The sequence below is a fragment of the Girardinichthys multiradiatus genome, chromosome 7 (assembly GCF_021462225.1).
Source record: "Girardinichthys multiradiatus isolate DD_20200921_A chromosome 7, DD_fGirMul_XY1, whole genome shotgun sequence".
NCBI lineage: Eukaryota > Metazoa > Chordata > Actinopteri > Cyprinodontiformes > Goodeidae > Girardinichthys > Girardinichthys multiradiatus.
This window is the reverse complement of record NC_061800.1, coordinates 23,827,121-23,851,860: the sequence shown is the minus strand read 5'-3', so window position 1 is coordinate 23,851,860 and position 24,740 is coordinate 23,827,121. Positions and strand designations below refer to the sequence as shown.

The following is a 24,740-nucleotide window of genomic DNA, read 5'->3' as shown; positions in this document are numbered from 1 at the left end:
TTAAATTCTTTAAAGGGATAGATTGTTTTCAAACCCAGGACCTTCTTGCTGCAAGGCAACAGTGCTACCAACTGCACCACCGTGCAGCCCGGTTTAATTATCATCAACAGTTATTATCTTACTTAAAGAAGATAACCTGCAGTAGAAAAGTTTTATTTGGAAAGCACATATATTAGATTTTGGGTTCAGGCTGAAGCTTTCAGCTAATCAGAGCTGGGCCAAGAGTAAGGTGACTTATACCATCATAAAGCAACTCTATTCTCAGAACTTTCATGGAGGTTTACATGAGCGATATCTTATGAAACTCTAAACTAGAGATGCACCAATCAGAACTTTTTTGGCCTTTCTGATTTCCAATTTTTTTTAACTTTTGACCTGCTTGTACTGGTTTCTCTTTAAGATCTACAATAGATTATCACAAATTGAAAGTTCAACAGCACATTTCCTCTGTTTAGCCTTCCTGCTTTCTGCTGTAAGTCTATTTAAGACTTGCTCATAGATGTTGGTTGATTAACAGATTGGAAAAAAGATCAGATTTTTTCTGACTGGTCGGTTACTGATCAGGACCTCACGAAGCTCTAAAGCCACCAATTTTGATCAACATCCTATTTCTGTTTGAATATTTACTTTAAACCATTGTAATATTTGCATCAACGTCTGGGGCCCCCAGGCCAACAGGGAGCCCGAAGCAGCTGCGTATGTCTTGGGCTGTCTCTGGTCAAAGCATTAAAAATGTAAAAAAGCTGTTTAAACATGCAGTTTATTCACAGTTACAGCATGTCAGTAGCCGTACAGCTCTGAAAAGAATACTCAACTTGTTGAAAAAACATTTTTACTTTGGTTTTCTGGCTCTAACGAGTCACTTGTTATTCACTGTCAGATAAAGTTTCAGCTTGTATAATTTTCTAAACTTAATAAATTTCTCACCTAAAATATCTTAATCTTGACCTTTATGTTAATGCAGTGCCTTGTGCCCTGCTGACCATTTGACATTTCTAGGATTTAGCTTTCAATAATGCATTAATCTCTGGAGTCTTAAATACTGTCTGAAATCCTCTCTTTCGATCTTCCACACACACATTAATATACAGCACTGAGGCTCTCTGGTACAAATCCAAAAATACTCGCTCGGCTAAACGTGTTTCTTTAAAAAGCTTTACATGTTTATTTTTGTCGCTTTCTGAGTGTTTCCAGCCTTCTGAGATTCTCACATCTTGATGCCTCTCTTCCTTCCTTGCACCTGAGTGTCCCACTCCCTCATCTCCTCTGTTCAAGCCATCTGGCTTGTTTTCTGTACTCTTCTTTTTCCCCCTTACCTGTACTGTAGATAGAACTGAGCTGAATTTATTACAGTCATTTCTTAGTTGATGTTTGCATATTTAGTTTATGTGATATAAATAAAAATGTTTGAGATGTTTTGAGATAGAATCGTGGGCTGTGTTTGCTTTAACAATCAATATAGGATATACAAAGTCTGAGAGCAGTGCTAGGAGCATCCCTAGAGGTATCTGGCTAGGCGAGATAGAGAAAAAGCCATCAACATGTAGTGTCATGTGAAAGTCATATATGGAAGAGAAAATAGAGGGCGGTCACATCTGAACAAAATACTTTTGTAATAACTCCTTTTACTTGCATCTTCTTCTCAGAGGGAATCAGATTACTCGGCACTTACAGCTGCATGGGTTTTTATTTCCCACGTCTAATGACACCAATAGTATGATAGACCAAAAATGATACTTAAAAAAGCTCAGCTTTTAGAAAACTACAAATGATTTATACAGTTCCTTGCAAAACACCTAACATTTATTTTTGCATTTTAAATGCTTCTAGCTATGGCTGTATGGGTAGGGCTGTTGTTGTCCTGCTGGTTGGTGATCCTCCACCCATTTCGAGTCTTTCGCTGACTCTGACAAGTTTTCGTCCAGGATTGCTCTGTATTTGATTACATCAACTCTGCCTAGCTTCCCTGTAACTGATGAAGGAAATCCTCCCCGCAGCATGAAACCATGTTTCATAATGGTAGATTGTGTGTTCAGGAATAATGAGCAGTGTTAGTTGTCCTCCACACTTACTGTAGCATTTTCCATGTCGGTCAAATTGTAAAATTTTGGTAAACATGACCAAAGCATTTTCCTTCACGTTTGCTGTCTTCACCACATTACTTGTGGCAAACAAGACTTTATCTTCTTCAATCAATTCTTCTTATGGCTTTTTATGTTCACACTCTTCCATAGAAAGAGTAGATTTTACAACTAACAGTTGCCATATCAACGGCCTTTCCAGCCTGACCTGTGCATCTCTGTAGGTCCAAACTAACCGCGGGCCTCTTGGCTGCTTCTCTGACAAGGCTCTTGTTGCTCAGCCTGTCAGTTTAGTTGGAAGGTCATGTTATGTCTTGGTAGGTTTGTAGTTGTTGCTTACTCAGCACTTTTTAAATGATGACTTGTACAGTGTGTGAGATATAAAAAGCTTGTCATGTTTTATTATGAAGCCCATATTTATAAGAAAATATTGAAAGCACCATATCATTTTCTCTCACTTTACAAATATGCACTGCTTTGTTGTGGGTCTATTTTATGAAATCCTAATTAAATACATTATTTGTGGCTATAATGTAATGTAACCAAAAAAAAGCTGAATGAATGTAGAGAGGCATCCACAGCTTATGCTTGATGATAATCTTGATTATAATAATAACTTTCTTTATTTTTTTTTCCTTTTTCAGTAATCCCTGACTCATTGACAGTAACAGCTCCTCCCCAGACTCTGTCCAAAGTGGAAGGTGACACATTACAGCTCAACTGTGAGGTGTCGCGGACCACCATGCAGCACACCCACTTGTCGGTCGGTTGGTACCTCAGATCCCCTGAGGATGCAGCCGCTGCACCTCAGGAGCTGGTCACTCTCTCGAGGGACTTTGTCCTGCGCTCTGGAGGTCTTTATCGGCAAAGGATGGCTGCGGGGGATCTCAGGTTGGATAAAACCAGCGCCACATCCTACAGATTGACCATTCACAAGCTCCAGCCAGTAGACCAAGGCCTGCTCTACTGTCAGGCAGTCGAGTGGATCCAGGATCCAGACGGAAGCTGGTTCGCGATGACCCGCAAGCAGAGTGAAAAAACACAACTCCGCATACAGCCGACTGGTGAGTGAACCTTCAAACTTCATATGACACTTCCAGGTTCAAGATATGTGATTAATCAAATCCATTGCAGCTTTTTCAGATTAACAAAGGTAAGGTTTATTGCACTTTATAAACTGTTTTTAGAAAATGTGCACTTTAGTTAATGACTCAGGCTGTGTAAACTGAGAGAAATTAAAGCAGAGCGCAGCAATGTTTTGGACAAACTATTAATACATTTTTTTTCAGTTATTTTTATTTATATAAAAGGAGCTGGTTCAAATAACCAAATGGCAAAGGAAAATTATTCAATGTCTGTGGGAGTAGGTTTTTTTTGGGCCTTTTTCTAAAAAGGAAAGACTTCATTCTAAATGAGCAGTGATGAAAAGGACCCCTTTAGTTTTAACACAAGGCAGACACTTTACATATATTACTTAAATATGCACATAAGTATTCAGGGTTCCAACCTCCTCACACGGTTTACCTTGCAAATAGCTTACCTTTAATGCTTTTAAATCAAAATGCATTTTGAATAAATAGCCTGGTGAATCGAAATCTTTTGTAGAGAAGAACATCTGTACAAATTTGAGCCAAAACTGTTTATACTTGTAGATCTAGGTTTGTAATGTTGTAAAATGAATAGCCTGAGAAGTTACAGCTTGTGTAGTTTCTGTAGTTTTTGGCACAATCTTTAACCTGCAGTGACCAATCAAATTGACCAAGAGGAGAGAATGCTTTGTTTTTTTAAAGTTCCTAGAAAAAAAAGGCTGGCCAACTTCCCCCTTATATTTTTACATTTATTTGAAGAACATATTTAGAACAGAAATCCAACTGGAAATGTTCTGTTAACAAAAGCATATTAGTCAAAATGTTTAATTGTACGTATTTGTTGCAAATTAATTTCTTAAAATCATTATTGGTTAATTGTGATGATTAAAAATGTACCTATGCATCAAACAATTTTTGTTCTGAAAGACAATTACTGTATTCTGACTATTTTCTGTTATGCAGTAATCAGAAAATAGACAGTTTTATTAATATAACAACCTCAAGACTAAACTAATGTCTGTGCTATGCAAGGCCAGAATGAATAATTTAATTTCAGTTTTTCATCATTGTATCCACTCTTGGCATAACTTCTACTGCTATGTTCTGATAACCCTGCACTTTTAGTTGTATTTGCTCCAAACCAGTGCCAAATTCTTTGTTAGAAATTTAAAGAATCAGTAGGTTCTGATCCAGACTCCGACAGTTCCTGTTGAATCACATGTTCGGTAGGTAAGAGGCACTTGGGAAGAAAGAGTAGCCATTTTTAAAGAAAAAACACTTTCTGAAAGGGGTATCCTTCCTTATGCTGTAGCCTCAATGAGTTAACAGATAAAGTGCTTCATAAGCGACCTTTCACTTTTAAGAGAAAGTGACCATGAATGGTAATGCTTTGCAGCTGCTGGTTACTGAAATAACTTGTGGTTCAGTGTTTGGCCAAAAATACTGACACACAGATGTGAGGAGCTGGACACTGAACCACCAACTCCAATTGGTAAACCCTTCTTCCCCTTCTGCTTTCTGATTCGCATCTACAAATTGGAAAGCACTGTTTCTGTGGGAACCAAAGAGAAAAATGGGTAATCACATCAGTGTAGAAACCCCTCTGTCCTTTTGATAGGCACACAAGCCTGCATGTGGGCCGGGTTCCTCTGATTGCTGATCAGTATCTCACGCTAAGCTCATTAGATTACTAAAAAGTGTTTAACTAAACCTCCACAGACTCCCCACTTTTGTATTTGTGTCTGTTTGATGGGCAACATTACAACCAAATCCGAGGATAAATTTAAATGTCTCCAAACAGTGTGGGTGTTTGACATTTGAGACTTAGGAAAATAATGTCTCCAGACAGCGCAAGGCCCAGAGTTCAGAACCCAGAATGTTTTTTTTTTTGTTTTGTTTTGCTTTGCTCTGCTTTAAATCAGTTGTACTTTAGTAGAGTTTTGTATTAATGGTAGATGTCATACTCATCACCAAATCAATAGAAAGAAAATACATAAAGAGGAGAAAAATGGAATAAAGGAAGGGTCGGAATATAATTGATGGTACTGGAATTAGAAAGTTTCCAGCGGTGAATGATTTAAGTATATAGAAATAGTAGTCCTTTTTGCAAGACCTGTCCTGTTTTAATGTGGCCCGTGTAAGGACCGGGTTTGGATGCAGGGGTTAAGCTCAGTCTTGAGAAATTGTCTTATTATATGTGTTAGGTACAGTATGTCCTGTCCAGCTCCCATTTACTTATTTTATTTCACTGAGTTTTGCTTTGTGCTTGTCCAGACGTTGGTGTTTGACAACGTCTTAGGGCACCTGATATGTAGAATGTGAAGTACTATTTGGACAAGTTGCCCATCCAATACAGGGCAACACAGAGGGAACACATGGGAGACAACTATGTATGGATGCAATAACATCTAAGACAAATTTAGCTGCAGGGGTACCCAAAGAAAAATCCCACATCAATGTCAAATTTATTTACATAGCACATTTAAAAACAACTACAGATGACCAAAGTGCTTCACAATTATACCAAAAATATAGCAAGTAGAATAAAACAGTAAAAAATATATAAATAAAACACAGAAAGATTAGGATTTCTAAAGGCCACGAAAAACACATGGGTTTTTACATGATTCTATGCACTGAGGGTTGCGGACATGTCTACTGTACAGTCTTGGGGTGGATACAGTGAATGCTCGATCACCTCTACGTTTCAACTTTGACCTCAGAAGATCAAGGAAAAACTGACTGGTTGACCAGAGTACTCTAAAAGGTGTGTGGCTGTTGGAAGACATCAGTAAAGAGGATGGGATTAAACCATTTAAAACTTTAAAAGTGAGCACTAAAAATTTTTAAACTCAATGCGATGACAGACAGGAAGCCAATGAAGAGATGTGCATATGTGCGAACTACAAAAATCTATATAAAGGGATAAAGGTAGGGTAAAGATGAGCAACATCACACCTTACTGTGACAAAGAGTTCTGACCATTACCCTTAAAGGTTTTATGATAACAGCACCATCACGTAGTCATACACCATCACAAGATGTCGGCTGAGATGACCTACAGAGGGATTTGTCTTTGTTCTGGAAAACTGAAAATGCCCAAAGAAGTGCTTGGGTGGCTGGCGCTGGATAATGTCTCATTAGAAAATCATCTAATAAGAGCATCAATAGCTTCATACACCAGAGGGACATGTAACAAAGGCTGCTTTTTAACTTTTCACATGCACAAAGATCTTATCAAGCCCTTGTGGCCCACTGTAATGTATTCCATGCACATAAAGAAACTCTATGTGCTTCTGAGAAAAGGCCAAAGATTTGTGTGATAAACTGCTTTGCCTTTTGCTTTGGTGAGTGTCTCATGCCAGCAAATCACTTCAAAGTGAAAATCGTTTTGCCTTTGTCCATTAAGCGCCGATTCGCTGTGGCCTGATGCAACTTGATGGTGCCCCAGATAGTACAACAAGTATGAGAACAAGGGGTTGAGCTGAAGTCTTCCATAAAGCGTGTTTTAGATCAGCTCGTGCCACTTTAAGGAGAAGACAAAGCAACAAAAAGCTCAACCCTCAAAACCCTTTTGTCACTCTGTCTTTCTTGTAATCTATAATTGATGCCGTTATTGTTGCGTGACATAGAGAATAAGCAGCTGTTCGGCGGTATATAGCTGTAGATCCAACTGCTTAAACTTAGGTACGTGCATATATTCCTTTCGAACCGTTTTTGTGTGCCTATTGCATTATGAGGGTGCAGCTTGCATGCCTTTAGGCTAAAGTTGCCTGATTTATGTTTCACCTGTTTTAAGGGGATATTTGACTGAGTGCGTGCAAAAAGAGATAGACAGGAGAGACAGCATCTCGTCCATTAGGCTTCTATTATAAAAGATGGAGTGGATCTCAAGACAGCCTCATCACAAGCTAATCACCCACAGCCACCATCAGGGAGAGAAGTAACAAACAGAATCCTAATGCATTGTTCACTTTATCTCTCTTTCTCCCCTCTCTCACCCACCTCCCTTCTGAACTGCTCTCAAACCACCTCAAATTTAAGCATTCCTTTTTAATTTTGTATTTATTTCCTTTTTCTTTATCTAAACACAAACATCTCTTTAATGTGCAATTTCTTAGGTGAACTGGAGTTTGGGTGCAGTTCATATTACTGTAAATTCTCCGTAATATTGGAGCACTTTGCAGAGTGGTGACCAGATTTGGGTCACCTACTGATCAATGACATTGATCTAATTCAAATATCCCAACAAAATATTTTACTGACCTCAAAGTAGTACATTAGCTATTTTTAAATCCATTGCCTGTTCTTCTTTTTCCTGAGGCATTATGTGTATGTATATGCAATGCTATACTGCTACCCACTTCATCATGCAGAGGGTCACAGGGTCAATACATAGAGACAACAAAGTATGTGTGCTCACACTTTCAGTTTAGCTTATTTTTCCTAGATTTTAAGGGTGAAGTTGACAGTAGTGGAAAAAAGAACAAATAGCTCTGGTACAATAAATAAAGCATTAGTAGAGCTGAAAACTTTACATTTCCGTAACCATTGGAAACATTTCAATTCATATATTTTATAAACGCTATAATTCAGTGAGAGAAAATTTTAATTTATCTTATCCACATAGATTTCCATCTCTTGCCTACTACTACTTAATTACCTCTTCTATGTTTTAAGCTGGCGGTTAGAGCTGCTAACTTAGATTAAATTAGGTGCATCTATTAGGTGTCTTCTTCATGGTGACCTACTGTACTTTTGGGACAAAATGGAGTCAGGGCACATGAGGATCCACTACACTATTTATTTTATTTTGGTGCCATTAGATTTAAATTTTAATAACATAAAATATTAAAGCACCAGCTAAAGGCATGTTTTCATTTTTCTACCCTGAACCTTTATCTCCTTGATCTTATTCGCCCCTGAACCCTTGGTTTCCCTTGGACCTTTTTGACTGCATTTTGTTTGCTTCATTTAAATTACAGTGGCTGATGTTAAGGGTTGCTCCTCCTCAATAGTTGCAGGTTGCTCGGTCAGTGTATGGGACTGAAGGGAAAAAACTTTCAATTCTCAAAATAAAAAACATAATTTTCAGCAATTAAACTATAACCGCTGCTACACAGAGAGACGGACGGGAGCTTCGATCAGAAATACGACCCATGTTCTTCAGTCATAACAGTCATAACCCCCCCCCCCCTTTCTTCCAGCCTCAAATTTTGTTATGATGCATATTGCATGGCACATATTTATTCACCATAAAAAGTTCAAAATCCCCAAATATTTTTATCTTTAAAGCAGAAGCCTGTGATGTCAAATCTGTCGCAGTTGAAATGAACAAAACATCAACTATAGTTTAAAGTTTAAACTGGGATGACTGATACATACCGCAGAGAAGTTTAGCCAACACTGTTGCTTCACAAAGATCCACCTCATGGGTTCAATATCAAAACTCTCTATCAGGGCTGTTTTCTGGTCCAAATGTCTACCCAGGTAATCTGATTTTGCCCTAGTGCAGTGGTTCTGAAACTTTTTCCCCCCTTTTGAAGACTAAAAAACTGTAATAAAATGGGTCAGAAATGATACAAATTTGTCTATTCCTTATTCAAAACGTATAAAGATAATGTAAAATGTACAATCACATATTTTAGAACAGTAATCTTGAAGTTGTTTGTGTGCAAAGAAAAAAACCTTTTTGTGCTTACTAACTTAATAGTATCAGAGCATTACTCACTACGATGAGTCTTTTATCTAATGAACACCTTTTTAATACAAAAACAATAACGTGCAACCTGAGTAAAGAACAAAGACGTCCCCCGTCATATTTTCTCATCTTGGGCTTTGGCGTTTGTCCTCATTGTCTTTGTTCTGGTTGTACCTGACACATTGGATATTTTTCTTTTTGCCCCTGTAATATATTTCTCCATTTTACAGACAGAAGGCCCTTTCTGGATCTGTCTGCGTTTCCCCTGCTCATTTCATTTATTGCTTCACCCACAAATGAGTCAGAGTCCTCCTGCATTCACATTAGTTCTGTGCGTGCACTGTATTTTCTAAAAAAAATTAAAATGAATCGCAAGGCTGCACCCCCTGTCATGCCGTCGTGCCCTGCACTTTTGAGAATGACTGCCCTAGTAGATGCACTGGAAAAGGAGAGTGGTAAAGAATAGCCCAGGAAAACTACACTGGTTCTTGGAAAATGCTCCTCATTTAGAAAAGCTTCATATTCCTGTTCACACTACCAAAAAAAAAGGGGGCCTTTGAGCCAAAGAGCAGGTTCAAAATCTGAGAATAACAGCAATTTTGATTTAGAAAAGTTGAGCAAAGATAATTGGAAAAATTCCTAAAGAAAATTTGAAGTGGACCTTAATGAAGACTTTGTTGCTTAGTTAGACAAAAAACTTGGCTGGGAGCTGCTTCAAAGTCCTTTGAGAAACCTGAACTTGCATTTTGAATTATTAAACCCTGGAAAAGAAAAACTAAAGTGAACAGACTGTCATATACACTCAAAAACAAAACCACCAACGAGCCTAATTTAGCCATGTGGAAGTCTTGAAGCTACCAGTGTTAACTCTAATTGTTTGCTTAGACTGTGTAGGAGGATGGAGCCAAACAGCAAGCTGAATGGCTAAACTACATTTTAATTAAACATGTTGTTTTTTTATAATTCTGGTTGTGAAATAAAGCGGTTGTAAAGATTTGTCTGAATATTTGTTTCTTATTTCCCATCGCAGTTCAGTGAACATTACTTTTTTGCTCTTCAAATTTAAATACTGCCGTTTGCACCATGCCCCCCTTGCCGTTAGCTGTTCAGTTCAGCTGTTGCCCAGTACAAAATATTTAGCTGATTTTAGACTTGAGAAGCAAATAGTTTGGGATAACATAACAGGGAACACCACCACACCTACTCTTTCTCTTTGCAGCTTTATTAGTACGTATTTGGCTATTTTTGACTTTTGCCTCTCTCTTTGTGTCTCTCTTTCTTTCTTCCATTTAGATCGAGACTTCAGCATCCAGGTGAGCACGGAGCGGCGGTCCTTCATGGCCGGTGAGCCGCTGGAGCTTCGCTGTGCCATAGAGGCGCAGAACGTCCCCGAACGTTTCTTCTCGGTGTCGTGGGTCTTCAGCAGCTCACCGGTGGCCGTGGTGGGCCCCAGTGCCGTGCCGATCCTGGGCCCTGATTACGTTGCCCGTGAGGCAGCAGGACTTATGACCGTGCGTAAAGAGAGTTCCAATGTCCACCTGCTCAAGCTGCAGCGCCTGCGTCCTGAAGACACCGGGAAGTACATCTGTCGCGTTACAGAGCGGGAAAAGACACCGACGGGGGACTTTATCGACCGCAGCAAGAGGTCACGCAATGTCCAGATCACAGTTCAGCCACTCAGTAAGTAATAAATCCACTTTAAAGACCCCCCTCTCTTCTCATGAGTGATTCCTTCACCTCTTTTGCTGTCAGCTTTGAGTAAGAGGGAAAAGATAAAGCTGCTTTTATTTCTAATGTGTTTTCTTGAGTGGATTGTTAAGGATTGGTAATGCAGCTTTGTGGTCCTTCCCCATTTGGTTGGCTTTGTGGGAGGGGAGTAACACTATAGGCGGATAATGGAGAGCAGTAGAGTCCAGACTAAAAAGAGCTAACAGCCATGAAATGAAAGTATGGAGAAAGAAAAGAAGCAGGGAAAGGCACCAGGCTCTCAAGGGCCATGTAAGTGGTTCCCCTGACTAAATTAATGTGTTCTGCTGGAGCAGACCCCTTCAGCTGGCTCAAGCAGGGCTGCCCAGTGGGGTTGTGTCAGGGTTGCAGCTGACTGATTCAAAGGAACAGTCAAACCTTTAAAACTTTGGTCACAATTCTTTTAACTGCCCCTGAGACTTTTCATTCTCTTAATCTTTCTGGAGGAATATCCTGCCTTCTTCTTCTCTTACTTTACTTCCATGTCCCTCAGGACAAGAACAGTGAGTATGGAGCCAGCTGCTACAAGTATAATAAAGACTAAGTAGTATCTCCTACAAAGCAGCCAGTGTTACCTTATTTTGGCTGCTGCACCTCCTGCTAAATTAGTGAAGAAAAACCAATAGTGGAGCTTGCAGTTACTCTCAAGGGGATATCTGTACAAGGAAGGTTTAGCTTTTACAACAAAATACCTTAATGCCCTATGAAGGATGGTTTATTGTGCTTACTCAAGATAATAACCATGGCTACTGGGGGTGGGTCTTCTTAAAAACCATCAACATCTGTTTCACACAAAAAGCATTTCTTTAATGCTTGATTTATCTCACCGGTGTACCATGTCACTTGTGCTTCATCGCTCCAATTGGTTTATTAGGTGTCAAGTTAGTAATAGCTTTCAGGAGGGGTTACGGCTGATGAGTGGGATGGAGACAGAGGTGACAGCACAGGAAAAACAGTTGTATACGCCTCTGATTAATCAGAGCTGATGGATGACTTTACATTTGCTATTTGAAAGAGCAAGTTCACTTGCCAAACTGAATCTGTTTCACAATGATAAAACAGTGAGGTTCAAAGGTAATGAAAACGACAAAAGATGCACTTTTGTGGAGAACAGAGGTTAGTTAGGAGAACAGGGAAAGGAAAAACATATGGTTTAAAGGAGATTTGAAAAATGTGAATAAAGAAAAACACAAGTTGTTTCGACCCAAATGTTTGTGGTACATGTATCACTGGCTGTGTACAAAAGTAAACCAAAAACAAGCGCTAGTGGCTACTTATTTACCTTTAAAGTTGAAACATGGATCTGGGAATAAACCCAATTAATAACATATTAGTCATGAGATGGAAAACCAGCTGGACATACTAACTACTTTTCTTAGCGAGAAGCTAACTATTAGCAGTACAAGCAAATTACTCCATTTCTGTGCATTTTATTTATTCAAACAATGAAGGTGCATCTTCATGTTCAGAGGTTTTACAATAGCTCTAGCAATAAACAAGAGGTGAGATAAACCCTATACAAGTCGCCAGTTCTTCACATGGCAACACAAGTAGGACAAACAACCATGCATGCCCACGTGTTTAACTATATCAGAAAAGTAAATAAATAGATTATAACTAAAGCTGTTGTTATGTTTTATACACATGGAGTTCACACAGTACCAAAAGGTGAAAAGTATGTTTCTCATTTATTGACGCAGAAAAGTACTGTTTTATTACTAATTTCAAAATTTGTCAGTAAAATTTGGTCGCTTGATAATCTGATGGAAATGATCTATCTACATTTCACATGCTGTTTTACTTTATAAATGAGTGTGGAAAAGGGATGCAGTAAAGCTCTGAAAAAGCTATAAAGTTGTTCAAATTAAAGACTGAAAGGAAAGAGAGTGATAAAAGAGTTTCCCTTTATCCATTAGTGTGATAGAAGCAAGAAGCAATTTTATTCAATTTTCAACAAGGGCTCATGCTTATTAGGAGGAACGGGGTGGGAAGAAGCATGCAGAGCATGGCCTAAGGGGAGGCAAAAACCAAGAAACACTCACGAGACTACAGCAGTTCCTCACTGGGGGATGAGATGTTAGGCGTCTACCAGAGTTACGTGTTGTTTGATGGACGTAAAAGTGATGTGAGCTTCGGCAAAGCAGAAAAAGAAAAAAAAAACATAGCTGAAGAAAAGACTTTTATCCTTTCGCTCTAAAGTATCACTGAGCCCTGTGATCTGAACCTTTTTTTCTGAGCGTATGTGAACTTAGTGAACAAGCTTCACATAGTTCAGTCTCAACCCTCTCACACACACACACATTCAAAGTTGTCACTGTGAGAAGTACTACACGCTTGCTTCCATATGCGCCCACAAAGAAGCTAAAGAGCTTAAGCCACAGTTTTACAAAGTTTAGTTGTCCACCTAAGGAAATATGCGGTTCTTTCATAGGCAGTGGGCTCAGGTACTCTTATGGGGTTTTTTTTGTTTTGTTTTTGTACCTGAAAATGTTATTGATGTTGTCTTTTGGGTTCATTATGGACTTTTCAACTCATGTCTACTTGACAATTTCTTACTGTCTTAAAAGTTCCATATTAACAAAAGACAATGTGGAGTGCAGTTTGCCATAGAAAATTCAGAATACCTATAGCCAAAAAGAGCAAGAGAGCAATCTATCAGAAAAAAGCCCAGTTGGACTGATCAACATCTATTTTTCTACAATAACCTCTATTCTATGAATATGCTTCAAAAACTTATCTTTAAAATGTAGTTAAATAGGGAAATGCATTTCATCATTCCATCAGGGTTTATATAGGTATTGTGGTTGTGTCCCATTTAACTCACTCAGCAATGACAATCTGAATGTTGCTATGTCTAGTTTTTGTTTTTCTTGACAGTCAATATAGTTTGTCCCAATAGGAGTTTGCAGGGCAGAGTAACATATTCCAATGTGGTGCTGGTGATCTTGTGCAGGCAAAACTCACACAAGAGTTGTTCTCTTGCTTTAAACATTTAATGGGTAGCGTTTCAGCTGCTTTCTCTGCAGCTTTCTCCTACATGGACAGCTGTATGAGTCAGAGAACCTCATGTGACACCGATGGACAGGAAGCGTGAGCAGCCAATACAGTCTCGCCTACTTTGGGTGTAAAGCACATGCTTTGTTCACAAAAAGTCGGATTATTCATGGACAAGATAAAATGCACGGCCTTTTTCAAACCACACAATGTGATAATAGGTCATGGTTTTCAAAAATCGTCACCCGCAAAATTGTGGCAGCCTCATTATGGGTACAGCTGTCAAAGAAAAATATGGACAGTGCGTCCAAAACCGGTGTCAGTGACTTAACTACCAATTATTTAAAAATGCTTTGATCATGACCTGGTAATCAGGAATTGGATTATGAACAGCAGTGTATATAAGGTGCGACAACAGATCATGTCTTTTATTTTTCATGGAAGACAATTTCCAGGTGTATTAAAACTGACTACAGTTCCATTTATAAAGGCTTTGGGGCCAGCAGAAACATTATGAAACTGCAGCATTGTTAACAATAACAGTTCTTTCTGAAGCGTGCCAGGTCAAAATGTATTCTGTGAAAAATGTGGATTTAAAAAAGCCTTGTAGCTCACAGACCACTCTGAGGGCCCATTCAGAAAAATCGTGAACAGTTTAAAGGATTAAAGGCGTTCTCACACCTATTGTTCAGTGAAAAGAATTGAAAGAAATTAAAACCGTCAACTAACATTTATTCCCTGGCTTGAAGCAGACAGAAGCTGCTGTTGAGTAAAGGGTTTCGGTTTCTGTCAGCTTAACCTAAAGTTGTATCTCTAGCTACTTCCTCTACAGTCAAGCATGGCTGTAGCAGCATCATAATATGGACTGATAAAAGGCCCTCAACTTTTTAAAGCACTGTCTGTTTTATATTACTGTTTTACTATTTCTGAATTTACTACTTTTGGACACTTATTCATTTTTTATTAATCTGTCATAAATTCTGTAACATATGAGTCTATCTAGCTAAGAAAATAAAAGTTTCATAGAAGAGAGAGAAATAGAGCTACAGGTTTTATTTTAGGTTAACGTATTCCAGGCATTGCAGCATTTCCCACTGAATAATGCATTTAGTAAGTCAGAAACAATAAAATTACAAGGAACAATATCATTTTCTGCTTTTGGCAGTTTCCCATTTCCACCTCACACCTCTGTGTCTCTGCAACTCTGAGACACTTCCAAAGTAGACACAAACACAAGTTTGCCATCACTTGTTTCTCTGCTGCACACAAACCCCTTGTTCTAAGGTTTTATGCACTCTGTTAACAAATCTACATTGTTGTTGCTATTTGTGCTACAAAGCTTTAATGCAAGTTGTTGGTTCTCATTGTTTTAAACAGCTAAAGGCCTTGAGCTTTGAAAACACAGGAATTTGTTATACATTGTTAAAATAGATTGTATATTGAATGTAACTGGATGTAACTGATTTACTTAAACTGACTGAGTGACAGCAAGGACTAAATTCACAAAGCCATTCAAGCCAAGGAATATGTTCATATGTGAGATTAATTCTCACACTGCATGGAAAGGAAGATCTGCGCTGACGCAGTTTCCCCACATTTAAGTGAGGTATTTTGAGTACATTTAGGGAAAATCTACCTATAATATAATTTAAATATGTGGCAGTTACAGCCAGAAGAAATAGCCTTGCATTCATGAAGACCAGAGCTGCTTTTGGCAATCAGAATGCCTGAAATAAACAGTTTGCTGTGACCTAGTCATGGTTATTATGGCTTTTTGTCTCCCAGTGACTCAGATAAGTTATTCCATCGTCTTTTACAGCCTTCAGTGGTGTACTGAAAATAATTTATTCCTTGTTTATTCAGAAAACCTCACTCTGTACCAATTCCTCCCTGAAATAATCAGGTGTTCTTAAGGTTTGAAGGTTTGAAGGTTTGCCTTGAGTTTGTCAGGACCCAGAGCCTCCAGTGATTTTCTTTTACTACCTCTCTGATCATTTCTGTGCTTGTTGTGTGTATAGCTGAAGAAAGGATAGCTGCAACCTGACACTAAAGTAAATGCCAATTGTTCATGTCTTCTGGACTCAATGGCTGTCTGTCTGTGATGTATTTAATGCAGTCTGCTTGTAAATTCAGAGCAGAACAGAAGCAGATGAAGTATGCATAAATGCTACAAAAGTATTGGAGCAAATCACTTTGCTTTGTAAATTTGACTAGACTGGAATAGAGGAAAGTAATAATTCAACCAAATTTAAGAGATCCTTCTACAAAACATCCTAAAGGATGGATTGGATCTGGAGCAGTTTACCTTTCAATGCCTTGGTTACCATAAGGAATCTGCCAAGACAGTGCAGTGATTTTAGCATGAGTCTCTGCTGGTTGTCGAGTTGACAAGTCATAGTTAAAATGTCAACCGCATGGAGCATCAGTTGATGATAATTTGTTCTATTCATTAGAACTTTCTGAATGCCTTTTTTCAGAAAATTGCTTTCCTTACAAATTAACAAAACTGTAAATCTGCAACATTTCAACATATGCATGTACAGAATATTCTTATTCTCATCTTCAATCTCTTGTCTTTGTTTTTCTTTATTTTTCCTCATTCAGAGAGCAACATCACAGTGTCACTATCCGCTAACTCCTCTGAGGTCCTAGAGGGTGACCGGATCCAGTTGACCTGCTCAGTCCACTCCGCTACAGGCCCACTGTCTATTGTCTGGCAGTGGACAGACAAGCAGTCGGTCGGACCGATCCAGGAAGTAGCCTCTCTAAATCGGGACGGTACTGTTGTTCATGGGCCCAGCTACAGAGAGCGCTCCGTTTATGGAGAAATTCGTGTTGAGCGCGTGCGCGCTGATATTTTCTCCCTGTCCCTCTACAATGCTTTGCCTGGAGATGAGGGTCAGTACCACTGCACAGCTACCCAGTGGATTCAGGCTGGCACTGAAACTGAGCCCAACTGGGAGAAGATTGGAGAGCAATCAGCCACCAAAACAATCACAGTCAAGACTGTTGGTAAGTTATGCAGTCCAAACCTGAATCCCAACTCTTAGGGTTACCACTACCTTTAATCCTCCCCTTTCCCTATCCATTGGCAGTGGTTGAGGTATCCCACTAAGCAATGGGACAGTCCTTCAAAAAGCTTATGTGCCATTGGTTCTTATTGACTCCTACTATGTAAGCATGTGACTTAATATTCCCTTAACTGTTACCTGAGCAATCAGTTCTGCAGCAGACATTTTTTATGCTCAAGTAAAATCAAAAATACAAAACCAAATTTACCCTGCTGAAAAATAAATCTACTTCATTGTGTTCAAAATGCATTTAGATGTTGAATAATGTTGTCAGTATGTTTGCTATTTTTTTAACCCATGTCACAGAAGTGAACAGTGATAGTTCATGATACATTTCATGTGCATTTAGAAAAACTTATATATTATGGAAAAGTTCATTTATTTCTGTAATTTAATTCAAAAAGTGAAACTCCATGCTATGCAGCTTGCATCGATTGAGTCATTTGCGCAAAAGGACCACAAACTAAGAATATACTGTACATTACATTGACATACTTTTTAGTAGACTGACATTTTTACATTAAAAAAGGCTTTTTTATTATTATTCATATTTAATAAATTCAACTTTTTTCAACACGTTTTATCAGCCCTAAGCAGAAATTAACACTTGAAATATATCACTCTGTATCTAATGAATGTATATATGTTTATTTTGAAACAGAATTACTGAAAAAATAACTGTTTAATGTTGCAATGTTGTGAAATTAACCTGTGGGACACTTCAAACTAGACATTACAGTAGTTACCGTGCCATCAAAATGTTAACTGAGAAAAGATTTGCTTTTTTCCTCTTTTAGTGAGTGCAAGTGCAGCTCGAAGAATGAGGGTTAAGGGGTTAAATGGGATTTATTCTTTATGTACCACCAGTACAGTCTGTATTTTAATGACTTGAAGTCAATAAGGCATGTAAACAGTCTGACTAGCACATCGATTGCTACTTCAACACCAAATCAAACTGATGTATGTAATTTGTGATTAGGTGAACAGGTCAGAAAACATATAATCCCTAATATTTGAACTTCCCCTGGTTTACCCATGTACTGTTAAGGGAAAAAGCAGTTATGAAGGACACACATTCACAAACACTATACCTGCCTCATGTCAAGAGTGGTGCGCTTCCCATGACGCCCGGGATAAACCTAAACACACTAACGCACACACATATGGATTAGTTCGATTTATTAGAATGGAAACGCAGAAGCAAACTGTTTCATAGTCTACGAGTCTCCTCTGTCACCGGCTGAGAAAGCCACTGGAGCAGATCAGTTTGGAGCTGGCGGGCCACAGCACCAGGCGCTCTCACACTCACACGATCGAGGGATTAGCTCCCTGCAGCAGCATACAAGAGGGCTGTGGAGAGTAGATGTCAGTTTTTAAGTGGCCATTTGTCAAGTTGGAGCAACAAGAACAACATTAGTATGAAGAACAAGAGACGCATTATGCAAATCAGGGAGAAGTCCAAAGCTGCTCATCGTGCTTCAGTTCCACTCCTCTACGTCGCCTCCTCTTCTTCTCCTCCATGCTTATTGATTAAAGGATTTTCTGATTGTGCATCGGTGTGTGACGGTCAATGTGTTTTTTACTTTGGCCCTCATTTTTCTCACTTTACCCCTCCAGCTGCAGCTTTATGGAAGCTAATCCTCCCATGCAAATAGAACTCAGATTTTTCTTCCAGCTTGCTGCACTTGTTGGCACGCTTCTTCAGTCCCTGTTCTTTTTTTAACTAAAAGGAAGAAAAAAAAACTGATCCAAGTTTCCTGTTTCAGCACAGATTGGGCTCAATGTTAACCCTGTCCTCAGAGTGAACCAGTCTTAGTTGCTGTTTATCTTCATATTTTATATATGGCTGCTGTACCCTCATTAATGTACTCGGTCAGATTGCTGGTGGGAATAGAGGGATGTCCTATGGAGGCCTTGCATAGATGGTGCCACAGTGAAGACAAAGGTGCTGGGCAAAGAGTTTCCTGTCTTACCCAAGCTGACTTGCTTAAAGAGGCCCTGAGGTTGGCTGCTTACATTTCTATATATTTTATTGGGATTTTAAGCAATAGACCAGCACAGTGGATAACTGGAAAGAGAAAAAAAAAAACACCAAGAGAAGCAGCCTCTAGGACCATGGTAATCTTAGAGGAGCTGCAGCGGTTCACAGCTCTTGTGGGAGAATCTCTTAACAGAACTATTTTAACAGAATTATTTGTGGACTCCACAAATGTTTTCTTTGTGGACGAGTCCCCTGATTGAAGACATTGAACAGTTTCCAGTTCAACACAAGCCATGAAGGGGACACAGCAAAGACGTGGCTGTGGTCAGATGAGACCATCCCCATTCTGAAATAAATTGGTGGCAGCGTAATTTTTTCAGCAAGGACAGGGATGCTGGGTAGAGATGATGAAGAGATTGACTGAGCTATATGCAGGGCAAAACTGGAGGAAGACTAGAATTCAGATTTGGGAGTAGGTTCACCTTCCAGCAGGACAATAGCCCTAAATGCACAGTTATAGCTACAATAGAATAGTTCAGATCATGTGTCAGAAAGGGTCACTCAAAGTCCAGACCTAAATTCAATTAGCAATCTGCAGGATGGCTTAAAATGTTTAAAATGCTTAAAATGTTCTCAGACACTTTCCATCCAATCTGACAGAGCTTGAACTATTTGCAAAGAAGACCCTGACAATTGCAAGGACTAGATGTGCCAAACTTTTAGAAACACACTGTCATAGACTTGCAGCTAAAACAGCAACAAAAGGCAGTTTTACTAAGTTTTGACTAAGTGGGGCTAAATAAACTGTGTGCTACACTCTTCAGATTTTTTTTTATGAAACAATGTTTTTCCTTTCACTTCAAAATTATGTGCTGCTTTGTGTTGATCTATTAAATGAAATTCTAATAAAATACATTGAAGTTTGTGACAAAATGTAGGAAAGGTCAAGTGGCCGGAATACAAGGCAAATCACTGGCAAATACACATGCAATCTAGTGGTATGTTGTATAGTATTGACACAAAATTCAAAAACAACAGCTGATACATAGAGGAAGCGGATAGATGGACAGGCGAATGGGAGAAGTGTGTCAGGAGATGAGAGATACAGCGAGAGCAGAGACTTATTGTCTGTTAGGGAATTATAGCCTTAGGCGGTCATCCCAGCAGCAGCAGCAGCCAAGTTTGGACAGGGAGCCATTGATTTAGACACCCTGAAGGGCACAAAGGAGGATGGCTGTCAAGAGGACGAGACAGGGTGAAGACACACTAAAGGCAACAAAAGGGCTGTTGACAATAATGGAGGAATCTGCGAAGTCTCAAGGAAATGCATTGACAGGACCAAAATCGGCCTTTGTCACGCTCCTTTTCTCACTATGTATCCACTTTGTACTAATGAGCAACCATCAACATATTGAAAATTAGGAGGAGCAGAGCAGTGTTATTAATGTGCCTTATCTTTTGATTTTTTTTTTCTCTCTCTACATTGCTCTCTAACAAAGGTGTGTTTTGGCTTAATCGAGACGTGCGAATGTTTTTGCCTAATGAGGATAGTTTAGACTTGGCAGGGAGCTGCGCGTACATCGAACACTGGTGCTCGGAGGAAATCTCTCCCTCGGGTTTCCTTCGTTACACCATTCAGTTTCAAGTATGCTCAGTCGAGTACAAAAGCTACCTATACACACACACACATATTGTACATAGGTCTTTAGATACTTTGGCTATAACAATGTAGGGTAAAACTTGTGAAGATATAAAGAATCTTTGCATATGGTTCAGTGTGCTTTTGTGAGATACTGCTGTTTCTCCAGCATGGAGCTTTATTCTTTTTAGCAGCCTTGTTTCCAGGAAGAAATTGTGCCCTCCGCATCAGTAGAGACTTAATTACATGCACGAGCCAGTGTGGCTCTATTAGAGGCACTCAGCAGCACCAATAAAACTAATAAAGAGGCCATTTGACTATGTGTGGTCTTAACCTCCTGTGTCCTTCTTCTCCCACCACCCAGAGTCTTCCTTCATGGTGTCAGCCTCATCACGAACACCATCGATCACCTTCGGAGATTCCTTTGACCTCCTGTGTCTCGTCAAGCCTCGCCACAACCCCAGAGTCCCAACATCGGTCACCTGGCGTTTCATGCCGGCCGGCGCTCGAGCTGAAGTTGAGGATCAGGGAGAGTTCAAGGATCTGGTGACGTTCACCCGTGAAGGCACCCTGCAGTGGGGAGAACAGCTTCTTGGGTTGGGCACCCGCACCACTGTGGACCGCTCACACTCCAACACCAACTTCCGTTTGTCCGTGACCCGGGCGGGGCGCCGCGAGGCGGGAAAGTATCAATGTACCGCTATCTTGTGGAGGAGGAACTACGACAACAGCTGGAGCAGGGTAGCCAACCGCACCTCCAACCTGCTTGGCATCAGCGTCCTGCAGCCAGGTAAGGCTTCATGGCCCTTTGTCAAGCAGAATGAATACAACTACTGGTCAAACAGTAAGAATAGGCAAGGAAAGTTTATTGGTGTCGCACCATATATACACATGGTAGTGGCTTTACAGGAAAATAAATGAACAGAGATGAAATAAAAATCTGAGCAATAAAAAATGTAAAGAAGTAGAAAAAAATTATGCATCACATAAAATAAAAAATAGCTGAAACATTCTAAAAATGAACTTATAAAATATTTTGCCTTTAGGGAAAGCTACAGGGAGCAGTAATCTTTTCAGTCGTGATTTAAAGGAGCCAACAGTTTCTGCACATCTTATGTTTTCAGGGATTTGATTCCTGAGCTAAGACACATTGAATAAATGAGGCTCCCCTTGTTTAGTACTGGTCCTCGGAACATTAACGACATAGATATCCGATGACCTAACTGGTCTAGATGGTTCATACCTCACAAGCAATCTAAACTGTGTTTCTGTCCAACACCTTCAGTACCGCATACAGATGCATCTCAATAAATCATTTATTTCAGGAACTCTATTCACAAAGTGAAACACATATTGATTAAATACACAAAGACTAATGTTTTCATCTTTTTTTCTGTTAGTTATGATGATTTTCTGCTTACAGATAATAAAACACGACAATTGATTTCTTAGAAGATTATAATATTGCATCAGACTAATAGAAAAAACAATTTGTATTGCCTGGTGTTAGTTACAACTATGCCGGTTTATTTTGGATAAACTGGGTGCTTTATGGTCTTTAACCTCTTTAACTCTAATTAGGTGATGATCTTTAACATTAACCAAAAAAAAAAAATGGCTTTAGAGTTTTCTGCATTAAGTTGCAGGAAATTGTAGCCCATCCACTTACTGATGTTATCGACACACTGGCTCAGTGGCCAACTGTAATAGACTGTGATCATGTAGAGACAGCATACATATGGTAAGAGATGTTGTAATTGTCCATAATCTGACCTTGGGTGAGTTTATAGGTACTGAGTAATGGTGGCCTAAAAAGGGACCCTGAAGTGATGTGATATTTGTTCACATTTAAAATTACTAAAGGACAGAGTAGCACCAATCTAGTAAGTCAGATCTGAACTAATTTACCACAGAACCAGAAAGCCACACACACTTTTGCAGTCTGTTGATCAGTATGTTACGATCAAAGCAGCACTAAGATCCAAGACAGAAGTTTTAGATGCATTACTGTGAGGAAAGAAGTTATTTAAAACTTTTAACAATACAATCTGAGTGCTGTGGAGTAGTTGAAACCTTTCCTTGAGTTTTTCATCAAAAAGGAGCAGTGGCAGCAGTCTACTAGTCTTCCTTGCCCCTCGCTGTTTGTTAACAAATTGTTGATAAACTGTTTTTTTTAATGATCTTTGCCAAGAAATGCTAGGTTAGGTTACACGGGAAACACAGATTCACATACACAAACTCACACGTGTACACACAGGATGAATCAACTAGAGCTCAGAGGATTTCTGCTGGCTCTAATTGCGCTTAGTCTCTGGTTTAGCCACTAATTGTAGTGTCTCTGGATGTGTGTCTGTGTGTATAGGGCAGGGTGGAGCCTGCTAATGGAGTGCAGCGAATAGATTGTTAAATATCCCACAGGAAGGGAAAACCGAGCGAAAGTAGTTGGCAAGTCAGAAGCAAACGGCGGAGACAGAGAAAATAGGGAAGAGTGATGAAGAGAGGGGGAGGTTTGTCCTTGAACCTTTTTCCTCTATGGAGACATTAAACTGTCTACACCACCTTCATTGGCCCTTTGTGCCTTCTCACACAAACACACAGAAAAACCCATTCAGACATTCTAATTAGAGGTAGAACACAACACAAAAACATTCTCAGAACTCACATCTGCCCAATTTAGCAGAGCCTGTTGTGCTTCAGCAGTGTGATACTTAATATATTCAGGAGAATTTGCTTCAGGGAAAAAGTCATTCTATTAATAAGAATATATACACAATTTTTAAGCTTTTCATTCAGATCAGCAAAGAATGGTCTTCTCTGCAGTTCTAGTATGGGTTAAACTTGTTGGTTTTAGTGTAAAGTATATGAGTAATTTATGTGGAAGGGATGAGATGTAGGTTTTCATCCAACAATCATGTAACAGCTTTCCCACTGTGTTCTATTTGTAGCCAAGAGCGATGCACACAGGCAGGCATCCTCTATGTTTCGGTGATGATGTATAAGATGCTGCAGAGCGTTCAGAGGTGGGCCACAATGATCAATTCGTAAGTGAACCAGCGGGGCATGCGGTCACATGCAATGCATAGGTAGACTCTCATCTGTGCTACCATCGATTGGGCTGTGTACACAAATGCAAACAGATGTAAATAGACTGGAATACTGAGGCACAGCTACAGAACCTGTGCAGTACTTGTAATCTTACCCATCCACCCAAAACAGACTACCTTATCCAGAGCTTTTCTGCATGTGAACCAAGGAACACATCAAACAAGAAATGGTTAATGGTTTAGGGAACGTTTAAAGCAAGTTTAGGTAATATAACAATATGCCAAGCTTTGCACAGAGCACTGTTCGATCCATTATCCTCTAAATGTAAAGAAAATGGCACAACTGCAATCCAATCAGGTCATGGTTGTCAAGCTAAACTGACAGGGAAGGCAAGGAGAGAATTAATCAGAAAAGCAATCAAGAGGCCAATTTTAGCTCTGGAGGAACTGCAGAGAAGCACAGCTTGGCTGGTACGCTCTTTCCCCAGGACAACTCCTTGGTGTATGCTCCATAGATGTGGGCTTTATGGAAGAGGCTGGCAGAAAATCATTGTTAAAAGAAATGTAGAAGAATTCACATGCGCAGTTTCCCATGAGCAATGTAAGGGACATGGCAATCATGTGGAAGACAGGTTTCCTAGTCAGATGAGACCAAAACTGAACTTTTTGCCTGTGTAGAAACGTTTATGAGACAAAATCAACAATACATGGCACAATGAAAACACCAAACCAAACTTGGTGGTGGCATTGTCATGGGGTGGAGATTTTCTGTTATTTAGTTACGTATGTACAAGATAATGTATAGCATTCAGAGGCAGACCGCAATAATCCATTACTGTTTCAGCGTGAGCCAGGAGCCATGCAGTCACATGTAACGCGATAACCTTAATGGTTGTTCTTGTGTTTTAGCAATTTTCCCAGCAACCCTTACTGAAGGTTTACTGGTTTATCGGGTTACTTTGCTGTCACAAGAAAGAGTCGTGTATTCTTTCAGACACACTGAAAATGAGCAGTCTTACTTTTATTTATTTATTTTTTGTGGCACTAGTGGCTTTTATTTATTAATAGCTGGACAGGAAGAAGTACAGAAAGAAGGGAACCGGAGACAACTGCGGTGAGAACTGTGTATGGGGAGCTTTCTTGTTTCATTTAAACTAAAACCTGACAATCCTGAAATCCTGCAGCTAGGTGGTTTCACGCTTTTGCTATCAATGTATGTTCTTATCTGTCCTGCTGTTGACTTGGCTACACATGCAAATGCAAACTGATGTAAATAGACTGTCACATATAGTCACAGCAATAAATAGGCTTTACTGACCTTAACCACTGACCCAGAGCAGACTCCCTTCCCTGAGCTCTTCAGGAGCAATCACCCTTAATGTTCATTTATGGCAC

At 39.5% G+C, this 24,740-nt stretch overlaps 1 protein-coding gene across 2 annotated transcripts in view; it reads left to right on the top strand.

The window, feature by feature from the left end:
* igsf3 (immunoglobulin superfamily, member 3) overlaps positions 1–24,740 on the top strand; it is a 119,507-nt gene that overhangs the window by 67,952 nt on the left and 26,815 nt on the right. For both annotated transcript variants that reach the window (XM_047370975.1, XM_047370974.1), the window contains exons 3-6: positions 2,726–3,145; positions 10,164–10,550; positions 16,215–16,622; positions 20,666–21,091. In XM_047370975.1, the coding sequence (XP_047226931.1) occupies positions 2,726–3,145; positions 10,164–10,550; positions 16,215–16,622; positions 20,666–21,091 (1,641 nt within the window). The remainder of the gene's footprint in view (positions 1–2,725; positions 3,146–10,163; positions 10,551–16,214; positions 16,623–20,665; positions 21,092–24,740) is intronic.